Genomic DNA, 12,138 nt, shown 5'->3' on the forward strand with positions numbered 1-12,138 from the left:
AAAAATTATTATTTACGTAAGAGTGCAATTAAATTTGAGAATAACTTAGCAATAACTTGTTGAAACTAACAAAATGGGATCCGTGTTTAACAAATTCAACAAGAATCGACTTTCTTGCAATTTTATGCGGCATGAGCTTCGACTGATTAAACTGGTTTATTTCAACGAATACAAAGTTTCTGAAGATTCTCGTATCGGATATAAGTGAACTCTCAATGTACAGACTTATACACCCACTCATACCCAAATTGTAATTATTTAATGAGATTTTTGCAAAACCGACGGAGATACAGTTCAAATAGACGGCAAGACAAAGATAAATATATGCACATCGAAACATATCTCTGGGAGAAATGGAAAAATTTTCGAGAAAACTAATGAAATTAATTAGAGTTTTCATTTCACGAATTCTCTTCTGATTCATTGGCACAAATATTGAACATTCAATCGAAAAAGTTTAATTCATGCGAATTTGCCTCTCATTTTCGCTAGCATTTTTTGTTGTAATTCAGTTTAATCAAAGTAAAGACAACGCCGACGAATCAAATCAAATCAATACAGCAATGATTACTAAATAAAAGTTACGTACACAACTTCTTCATTTTCAATTTCAATTGGAATTCAATGTATTTTTGTTTCACTTTTTCCGTCGCTTCATCAAAGTCAAATGTTTATAAAGAGAATTTTCAATTTACAACGAAGCAATCATACTTACAAGCCAAATTCAGATTTATATCACTAACATGAAATCATCATCAGTCACGAATTATGACTCACTTACCATTTATTAGTGCAGCCAAAGCAGCACGAACACTGTTTACACATGAAAGCAGAAAAAAAAAATGCCGTTAAAAATGAATAATTTTCAAACATATCGATAAATGTTTATTTGACATTACTTTCTGTACATTTATTTAATAGTCATGAGTCATTTTATGTTTGGTTTGCTATTTTCTTGCATTTTTTTCCTTCTGCGAAGTGAAAGAGAGAGTTTTTCTTTTATCTTGTGTAGTGGAATTTTCCCATTTTATTCTCATACACATGTGTCAGTATTCTAAACTATTTTATTTGGAATTGATCGGATGTGTTTGTTCGTCTATACTTTTAGATAGATTTGAATTTCTTCCCTCTCTTCCACATTTAAAAATGGAAATAGTTGGAGTTTAAATTTTGCCAATTGTGTTTGTGTTTTTCTTCTTCTCGAATCGATCGGGGATAAAGCACTTGATTGAATTATGTATCAAGTGAAGTAAACAAATGTGCGATAGCTTGGTAACAGCAGGAGCTTGGAAGCTTTTTTCTTTAACAAATGGATAAATATCATGAAATGAAACATATTATTCAACAATGAACCAAACAGAAAATGTAACAACGAAACCGAAAAAAAAAAATCGGAACTATATAGATTCAACAACTAAATTAAATGGAACATGTTGTTGTGTTTAGCTAAGGGAATTCCATCAAGTGAACGGGGTGGTACGTAATTTAATCACTTCACACACACTCACATACACACGCATACATAGATGCGTGTGGTAGCGTGAGTGATGAAAGCATTGCAACGAATTCCCTGGTTATTTCATTCAATTATCACTGTTTGGCTTGCTTTTTGAATGGCAGATAAACGACTCGGGGTAAAATTCAATTACATCCGATGATACTACAATTGCAACATTCGATGCATCAATTAGGGAATCCATTGTTAGATGAGCGAGCGAGCGAGCGATAGAGTGAGAGGGACAGATCTGATCTCAACTCTTCGATACAAAAGTAAAAAGATTGTTCGAATTTATTTGTTTGTTTGAATTGCGAATGCGAATGCAAATACCCTGTAATTGTAGTAAAAATAAGTGTTAATTTTACGCTAATAATAAATCATCAATTTTGCTCATAATTCACTAGTTTTTTCTTCGGTTTTTCAAATACTTTTTTCTTTTGTATTCTGTCTCACATGCGCTAAAATCAACGTTGATCGATTGCATGCCACTATCAATTTGTTTATTTTTTACGGCTAAGTAACACCAATGTGAACTTGTTCAGAGATCTGATTGAGGGGCTAACTTTTGTTCATTATTTTTTAAATAAAATATATTTATCGTTAGTATAACATTCATTTCAACAGTTTTGTTTCCTTTTTCTTCGTTTCAGATGGGAAATTCATTTAGAAATGTGTGTGTATGCTCTTTTTTTTTGTTCCATTTACATCGTGGCTTTGTGTATGCGTTTTGCAGAGAGGTTTTCATTTTAATGGGATAAAATTGTAAGTACGGTCAGTGTGCTTAGTTAGTCATGCTAAACATTTATATCATATATAAATTAGTCGGTTTTCTCATATAATAATATATAAATCTTGATTTGATGAGCATGATTTCGACAGTTCGCCTATTTTATTTAATTTAATTTTATTTTTTTGTTTGCGATGCCTAAACTATATTAAACGGATCGAACCGAATTTGAGCTTTAAACAGCGGAATATATAATTTGTATTAGTTCATTTCTATGTCACATTAGTAATATTGTTTTTTTCCTTACTTCAATATTTATTTATTTTCTCTTCATTTCGTTAATCCCGATGTTCTTTTTTTTTAGTTTAAATTTGTCAATAGCTCCTTAGATTTTATATTAAGATATTTTCATTTTTTTTTCCTCTTCGTCTAGGGTTTCTTTTAAAGCAATCAACAAATAAGTTTGACTTTTGTTGCAAGAATGTGAAAAATCGATAAATTCAAGAAAATGAACACGATGAGTGTGAATTCACTCATCACAATGGGGCTCATATTTTCAATGAAATTGCATTTTGACCTGAAATCGGATCATGATTTGGGGCCAAATCAATTTCTTCAAATTTAGTTGATTTTCTTGAGCTAGCAATTTTTCCACATACACACATACGTACACACCAAAATTTCAGAGGGGAATGAGTAATCTAGATACAGTGCGAAATAGCGGTTTCAACTGTTTTTGGATGAATTTACACTAATTTTAGGGGAAAATGTGTTATTGCTTATGCGAACGCTCAAGTGGCTACTATTCATATACGTGTCAATACATAGACACGCACTGGTCACCAAGTCTGTGCCGTTGTATGTATTGAACGAGTTGCTGTGTACAAAATTTACAATACATGCAACTGCACAGGCTTGGTGACCAGTGCGTGTCTATGTATTGACACGTATATGAATAGTAGCCACTTGAGCATTCGCATAAGCAATAGCACATTTTCCCCCAAAATTAGTGTAAATTCATCCAAAAACAGTTGAAACCGCTATTTCGCACTGCATTTAGATTACTCATTCCCCTCCGAAAACTTACAGTGTACTATTTTTTTTTTTCTTTTGTATTCATTTATATGTATCTACAACTGAGTGGCACGAAAAATGATAAATCACAACGAAAATTATCTACACGGTCAAAATGATGTTGGAATATGAAAAATATCGAATTTGATGGTGGTGTTGTGTATGTGTGATGGCGATAACGGTATTATGTATTATGCATTTGAAAATGGAAGCGTTTTACATGTTGTTGTGTCTGACGGGTTTTGATACGGAAACGAGAAATGCGAGATGTGAATTTATTAAGTGAAAATCTAACGGAATTCATTGGGAATTCATCATGTCTTCTGCGTGATATTGCCATTTAAAATGTAAAAGATTTTATGTGTGTTTGTTTTTCGTTTTATTCCAAAATGAAAACCATTAGATTTGCTTCGTTAGTTTACACACGATCCAAAACGGGAGAGTGTGATGTGCTAGTGCTCAATTTAGTAAAAGGGTTGCGGATCATCCACTTTGCATTTGTAGCATATACATCAGCACTAAAATAGGTTAGGTTATGACTTTCATCTCACAGCGACTGGATTGCTGTGTGTGTGTGTTGTAGCAAATTTTCAATCGATATGTATTTTTTGTGTGTGTTCAATTTTAGTCAACAACATTTTATTGTTGCTCTGTGTGGGACAATCGTCATAAATATATACACATTTCAAATCTCTATACGTGCTACGTTATCATCATCATCATTTTCACAAGTGATTTTGTTTCATTAGGGATATCGAACATCGGCTTCAATCGAGCGCAACACTTCAATATGATTACGGCTATGGAATGATATAGAACTTAATCGTTTTGATTAGATTTTCCGCTTTTTCATCTTCTTCATTTTCATTTCTTTTTTTCTCCCCTCTATCATTTATACACTAGTTTTGGTTCCCATTTGAATACCAAGTTCTATATCCAAACTCGAGTATATTTACAAAATGATGAGAATTTAAATGATTCATTTAACCTAATCAAAATGTGCCAAATAACAACACGGAATCAAATTTATATACAGGCATGCATCAATTTGTCTCTAGTTATCTGTCTTTTCTTTGCTGAAAATCAGATTACAATTTAGCTAATAAAATTTTCACTTAATGTCTGAACATTGATTAGTCATGCTGTGTGTGTGTTTGTATGTGTGTTCATTGTTCAATTACTTGGCACCAACTAACATATTCTATACTCGAATTATTTTCTCTATGTCTAGCTCTGTCTCTTTCTATCGTTATGTACAAATGGAATGGTTTGCTTTGAATTTCTCTTTGAAATTATTACATGCGATTTTCTATGTTACCTATGTATGCTATGTCATTTTCTTTGTTTTTTTATTCTCAACATTCACATTTAGATTTCTATGGAATGTGTCTGTCATTCATTCGCATCATTGGAAATTATTTGATTACAATCTAATCTGTATTTACAACCATTTATCTATGGAGATAGTATTTTCTTTTTGTTAAAAGTTAAAAACGTAATTCTCTTTTGCAATTTATCTAAAAACGCTTTGGTAATGTTTTCGTATGTTTCAGTTTTGTAAGACTAGAGTGAGAGTTTGGTTATCTCTCTCTGTGTGTGTATGTGTATATTCTGTTATTTTTTTCCTGTGATCGAACGAACACGATATAGTTGTATTGAGCTATTCAACGGATGTTTGGAAAATTGTCGCAAATCGTCGACCGAATTTCGTTTATCCTCTTTGGTTGATTAAGTAAATCACAAACAATGTAGCTTTAGTACACACTACACGAGTAGTATTATGGTTGATGTTGTTGTTGCTATTTTCAATCGATTTACTCTTACTAGCGCTTATTTGATATTCATGATTTTTTTGAATGCCTTTCGAAATTCGGGGTTGAAAATGGTGTAAATAATCGGATTTACGAAACTATTCATGTAGCCGAGCCAAGTGGTGAGTATGAATGCCGTAACACCCGGCGAACATTGCAATCCAAATATCGTGCACATTGCATCCATGATATTACATGAGAAAAATGGTACCCAACAAATTAGAAAAACACCTGCATTCATTGAACGTGTAGCAAATACACATAGTCACACATTACACAAGATATCATCGGTAGTTACAGTAACAGCATCAGCAGTAAAGGCAGCAGGAGCAGCAGCAACCGTAGCAATAACAGCAAGAGCGTAACGATGAAAAACAAGAGAGAAAAAGAGATTCAGCGTTAAATTTACACATCGTTTTAAAAGTTTCGCTATAAGCCGGATGAAACAAAGAAAATAACTAACGAAAAAAAAATAAAACTTTTTCCAATTGGAATTATTTTCTTTTGGAGCTTTTTCTCTTTCTCATCCGTCTGCTTATGAGCCAACTTTGAATGCGATTTTATGTGTGTGTGTGTGTGTGTGTTCGCCGAACAAACGAAGAATAAACAATTGCACGTTTCTCGGGCGATTTGTTTGGTAGCAACACAAAGTGGCTGAGCAAACGCTCACGTTTTTTGTTGTTGTTGTTGTTGTCTGTTGGTTTGTTGCCGACAAAATATTGCACATACAAAAGCTGCACACAAATTCTCACAAGTGTGAATTATTCGGTGAGCTTCAAAATGCCTCGGCTTGAGAATAAATAATCGAAATAGCTGAGCGTGTGTAAATGCGATGGGCGCTATTCACTGAAATGTGCAATCGTTCTTTCGACATAAATCTCCTTGTGTCGGCCAACACAAACACACACGAACATCGAGAGGAAAAATAAAAAAAGAGAGACAATTTTTGCGTTGATTTTTTTCTCTCTCACTTTGTTTTCAGTTTCAAGTGCGAAAATTGAAATTGAACCAAGAAGAAAAAAGAAAAGAAAAACAGGGCGTCGGCTCAATTCAACCGCTTTTCCAAACTTACCTAAGACTATGGCTAATGTTTTTGTTGCTTTACGCTCCTTCTTCGCTGATGATTTCTCGCGTTTTTTCTTCGATGCTTTATGTACTTTGTATATGGTGAATCTGGAAGGAAAACCATTAAAGCATACCATAAATACACTTTTAAATGAATCACTATTTTCAAATTTGCACTAAATGCATTTTATTTTTCACTCTCTAACTATTCGAAATGGTAGAAGAAGAAGAGAATCGAAAAGAAAAGAAAGGAAAGTGTGAAGAAAAAAGAAGTATGCAAACCAACATAAATAAAATGTGCTTAAGGGTTTGACTATTTAGATTTACTGGTATGCCGTTACATAAGCAAGTAAATCGAAATTAGGAAAGAAAAGCAAAAGCAAAAACAATTACAACAAAGCATTCGTCCGCTGCGTATTCATCATTTGATCCTGAGCAAAGTTATACTTTATAGGTCACCACTGATGACTCAACAGTGAAAAGTTGGCAAACGTTTTACAAAATTCACCTGAACGACAATCGTCGTCGGATAACCGACTAGTTCGTCGAATTTCAGAAGCACCAACCATCAACACGATGAGGCAAGAAAAAATAATGTAAACATGCAAGTAGCAAACAAAACCAAGAAAAGAGTCGACAGGCTATACCATGTGTCAATTACACTACAAAAATGATTTTGATCAAACATAACAGGAACGAACACAAGCAGAAACACGAACGATGATCAAATATTTATGGCGTCTTGTAAATATTTTGTGTGTATTGGTACGTTGTTGTTGTTTTTTTTTTCTCGGGAGAGCGGAGAATCGTTGCTAGTTTCAGAAGCCGTCGTAACGATTTTTCACGTCTATACAATTTTGATATGATAGCAATGTTTAGACGAGTGAAAAATCGCTCACGACAACCGAAAACATATATCGAATTTGTAGAGAGTAATTGCATACGGCTTTCGATCCTATCAAGTGGTTATGGTTTGGAAGTTCAGCACGTTATTTACTCTCCAACCTGTTCCTCGTGTTTGTTGTTCACTTGTCATCGTTGTCGAGAAATTATGAAATCAATGTCTACAGCTCTACAGGTGATGAAATATCATGCCATCAAGACAACAACAAAAAGAACATGTTGAAATAAAACTCATGAATTCTTATGAAGTTCGACGCAAAAAGTCTAAGAAATTTTTTTTTTCAACCAATATCCAAAACAATGAACACACAAACTTTTTGGCTTCGGTAAAAATTTAACCAGCGAATAACAACGGGGCAACGAAAAATGCCATACAATTTATTCTTGTTTTTAACAGCACACATTGTGCGGTCAGGGTGTGTTGTGGGAATTTTCCAACCAAAATCGTTAAAGAAATGCTTAATTATCTTGTCTGCCAGCCATCCCCCTCCCTTTTGTCAGCGAATGCATTGGATTGAGATAATGAACGTTGGCAGAGTGAAAACCTATATTATAAATGATCCATGCAAAAGATGGAATTGACTCTTTTCGTTGAAATTAATTAATTTATCAAAGTAAATGAAAAATTCATTAAATTTACATGCCCCATACTGGGCTCGGCAACAATAACACTTGCTTTTCATTTATAAATGTTTCGATAATCAGGCATTTCAACATCTGTTTTTATGAAAAATCACTTTTTCGATGTATGTTATTACCAAGACAAACAATATTCATTTCAAACAAAAGAACAGTGAACGCAACCATTTTGTTTACCAATACCAAGTCTACGCACGCAATAACAACGAAACGAAAGAAAAATGAGACATCAAATGCTTGAACAAACGCAAAACATTCAATATGCAAATATCGTTTATACTACAAGGGAAAAATGAATTTGTGTTTTTCTTATATATGTTTTTCAGTTGATGGAAAAAAATACGGAACGTATAAAACATGGAATTCGCAATTTTGGTTTTCTATTTATTACGGCTCAAAAATTAGAATTAGAGTGTTGGAGATATAAATTGGTTTTAACCTTTCATCATCCTCTGCCACGACGGGAAGACTTGATGTCGGTCTAAAAACGAAGAGAAATTTTGAATTCGATTTTATTATCGCTTTTGGTGTTGTTGTTTATTCGGCAAAGAAAAACAAAAATTCAGTTTGGTTTCGAAAAAAAATGTCACGTTTTTTGGTTAAATTTAATTTTTTTTTTTCTGTAATCGATTTTTATTCATTCTATTTTGTCTGTTGTGGTTTTGCTATGGATATATATTATAGTATACACAATACACACAGAGTTGGAACGGGGGAAGGTTGTTAAAATGACATGCAACAAATGCGATGTTGTTCAATCGTTCATATAATATGAGTGAGACATACAGATAGAAACATCAAAATCAAAAGGACACTCAGGATTTGGGTCGACTCATTTCTAGCGGAAAGAGATGGTGAGAGAGAGAGAGAGAGAGATCATTTGGGAAATGCCTAATATTACTCGGTGACTACAAATATCAATTCGTGACCAAACCGTTTCACCGAAACGGCATGCACGCACAGTGTGTGTGTGTGTATGTGTTCGAGATTTTCAAGTCCGATGGGAACAAAAATCATGACCATTGCATACAACCGACCGCAGACATTTTGGCAGCACTTAATTAAACAACGATCGCCCCAAGACAAAACCATCTTCTCCGTCGTGATTGGTCGACTTATCTCTCTTTTCAGCTGTCATGCAATAATCTTGAACTTATCTTTTGATTAGTTTCCATGTGTTGTTGCGGAATATGGATATCAAATATACGGTTGACATCGCAATGCTACGGTTTTGATAAGTTTTGGAGCAGAAATCAAATGTATCGGAGCGGTCAAATGGCACAGACACAGTGAGATTAATATGTATATATGTGTAGAGAGAGAGAGGTGCAATGTCAAAGGTATTTAACTAAAAGTGGTTGCAGTGATATTTTGAGCGTGAGCCGATTTGGGAGGTTTTTGCTGCAGATGGTTTGTGCACTTTTTACTTTCAAAATTGCGTGTGTGTTTGTGTGTGTGTATGTGATTTGGTTTCTTATTCATTTGGTAAGATGCGACGCGTCACTAAAAGTGCGTGGGACTTTGTGTGAACTTGCGAAGTTTTCGTGTAGTTTGTCTAGTTCTATTATGATGATACGTTTCAACTTACGAAAGATTCTGAGACATTTTTGATGTAATCGCAACAAAACTACCGCTCACTCTTTACGTGCGCCATTTACAAATACAAATGTTTTTTTTTTCGCGAATTTTGTTTTTTTTTTTCATTATCGAGAGTCGAATAGAAAAGAGAAAGAGATATAATATGTATATGAATGTTAAATGAACGCAAATAGTTGAAAAAGAAAAATTGTGAAAAAGTTTCGTAATTTTTTTCTCTTCTATTGGATTCCAATAAAGTTTTAATAGAAGTAAAGAGAGAAAAGAATAACAAAATGAAAAACTTTTGCGTTGAATAACAAGTAAATCCCTATGTTTTTTTTTTACTGCTAGTTCTTATAGCTTCTCTGTGTGTGTACTTTTTTCGCTTTTTTAGTCGTACTATTATTGAAACAAATAGTCAAACTTGATACTTCCACTCACCTAGATGCCTGTGAATTTTTCTTGTCTTTGCGTGATCCACGCGAATTGGTCGATACAGTCGAATCGTTTCGCGTTAGTGACAAAGCTCCTTGTACTCCGTATCGTACAATCGATAATGGTTTCATTCCCATGCTGCAAAATGGAAATTTTTTGTTTGGTTTGGCTTAGTTCAAAAGCATCAGAAAATTAAATCAATATTTTAAAATTGAAAGAAAGACAGAAGAGATCAACATAGCACGTAACGAAAGCAAATGGAAAGTGAATTTATTCAATTACCTGACTGCTTCACGTTTCGGTGAACCGTCAATTCCATTACGTTTGTTCAAACTGCTGCGTTTCAGTGTCCCGCCACTGTCGGTGCATTTACGATGTTGTGGACTCTCTGGCGGTGTACTTGTACCAGCTACAGCGTCTTCAATATTTGATGGTGCATAGCCCGAATCGTGGTTTCCATTCGGATCGGACGACATAACGACGCATTGTGACGGCGATGTCGTGATTTGTGCCACAACACTATAAGTACTGTATTTATTTAAATGGGTTCATTTTTGCGTTCGGTTTTTTTTTTTATTGACATGATTTTAACAGAGCAGGCATTTTATAGATGCGATAGAGGAAGAGAAAAAGGTAAAAAGATAGAGAAAATGCAAAAGAAATTGAAAATAAATAATTTGGAAAGGCAGGAGCATAGCAATCGATTTGTAAATAAATGACGGGTTTATAGTTTCGTTTAATTTTTTTCGGTTTGTTCTTCTTTTTGGGTAGAAAGCGAGTAAAAAGTCGTTTTTTTTTTCAGAGTAGAGTTTTATAGTTAAAAAAAGGGAGTGAAGTTATTTTAAGTTGAATTTGAAGTAAAAGAGGGAAAGAAAGCGCGAAATAGCTTGTGTATTGGAAAGAAAAAGTTAAGCGATTGTTTCTGGTTTTTTTTTGTGTGTGTGTTGTTATTTTTGCTACTATCTATCTAGAGTACTTACTTTCCCGTTTCTTCGACAACTGTCGCTAGCATGAATTCAGTCGATTTGTCGTTAACAATTACATGGCAGTCGTCAACATCGGGTGACGCAGCATTTTCGTCTTCGTCCTCATTCGAACCAGATGCCGTATTGGTTGGCGCATCGTCGGGCATTATTCTCGAACCGCTCTTACTACTATCTAACGTTGTCTCAGCCAATCGTCTCGTTTGCGCAATATTTTCGATGACACTACCTCCAGTTGTGAAATCCGCTAAATTTGGTTTTTTGGCTGCTCTTTGCTTTTTCGCTCGCATTCTAAGTGCCTGTGCCATTTGCAGCAGAGAGGAAAACGAGAATGATGATGAAAATTAAGTAACCAACCATTGACAGGATGTTTACTTCGATTGCAATAATTTTCTGTTTCGTAAATACGCCATAGCATGCACGGCAACTCAAGTGAAATCGACTCAAGCGCTCCAGGAGATATGTTTGCATGTATCTCTGTGCTCTTATACATGCTATAGTACTTATATCGTTGAAAATCATATTATTGTATTCCGACATGATTTCCGTTGGAAAAGCCCACTTATATTTACAATTCGTTGAGCAAACACAACCGTCAACATGCTTATTTCATTTAAACTTGCGTGATGCGATTCAGTTGTTGGCATTTAATGCATTCATTCAGACGGATAATATGGTTGGTATTACGCATTATTCTTGAGTCATTCGCTGTAGCTAGCTGTGATATGTGTGTATGTGTGTGTGTGTGCCTGCGAGTTGTTTCTCTACTTTGAAATGAGTACATACATAATGTATGCAGTTGATATTATTTGACTCTGTAATTGCAACCGACGCACTCACTCACTCACAGCACATGTTCATTATTTGTTGGCGTTTCAGTCATTTCTTCAATCTCAGCAGCTACTTTGTACCGATTAATTGCTAATGAAATTGCCTTTTTGAGAGATACAAACGACCGTCCATTAGCCAAATGAATCTTCGAGTTAATGAACACAAATGGCCAATGAATATGTACAAATATCACTCGAAACCACTTCAAAGACGAAATAAATTAAATTTTCGTCGGAATTAACCGAAATTTATGATCAACTGTGTGATTGAGCCCAGAAATATCTAGCCAACATTAATAAAGATCAATTTGAATCCATTGTTTGGTGACAATTTCGCAACTTAAAACAGTGAAAGACTCTTCTTCAGGTATTGATCATTATAGAACATTGTATATATGTGGTTTTGAAATAGTGAATAGAATCGCAATTGAAATATCAGCCCTTAAGACATTTCGAGAGAAACTAATGAATAATTACAAACTATTTGGGTGCATTGTTGCGGAGAGGAGATTACTTCAATAGGATCAAGACGTCTTTGCATCGACGAAAATATATTGCGTGCAAATTTCATCGTGTCGAGTAAAAGACACTTTTT

General features: G+C 34.4%; 1 protein-coding gene across 5 annotated transcripts in view; it reads right to left on the reverse strand.

The window, feature by feature from the left end:
* Positions 1-3,328: 3,328 nt before the first annotated feature.
* Positions 3,329-12,138, reverse strand: part of LOC129567454 (dopamine D2-like receptor) — a 149,667-nt gene continuing 140,857 nt past the window's right edge. The window contains exons 6-12 of one of the 5 annotated variants that reach the window (XM_055444332.1): positions 10,711-11,012; positions 10,013-10,258; positions 9,737-9,868; positions 9,306-9,356; positions 8,157-8,198; positions 6,183-6,283; positions 3,329-5,341 (exon numbers count right to left, since the gene is read on the reverse strand). In XM_055444332.1, coding sequence (XP_055300307.1) covers positions 5,130-5,341; positions 6,183-6,283; positions 8,157-8,198; positions 9,306-9,356; positions 9,737-9,868; positions 10,013-10,258; positions 10,711-11,012 — 1,086 coding nt within the window. In that variant the 3' untranslated portion in view covers positions 3,329-5,129. The remainder of the gene's footprint in view (positions 5,342-6,182; positions 6,284-8,156; positions 8,199-9,305; positions 9,357-9,736; positions 9,869-10,012; positions 10,259-10,710; positions 11,013-12,138) is intronic. The other 4 variants (XM_055444351.1, XM_055444341.1, XM_055444368.1 and 1 more) reach the window with 4 other exon arrangements.

Source organism: Sitodiplosis mosellana, unplaced genomic scaffold, assembly GCF_009176505.1.
Source record: "Sitodiplosis mosellana isolate CC-2019 unplaced genomic scaffold, AAFC_SMos_1.0 Smas_scaffold_1, whole genome shotgun sequence".
NCBI classification, from domain to species: Eukaryota; Metazoa; Arthropoda; class Insecta; order Diptera; family Cecidomyiidae; genus Sitodiplosis; species Sitodiplosis mosellana.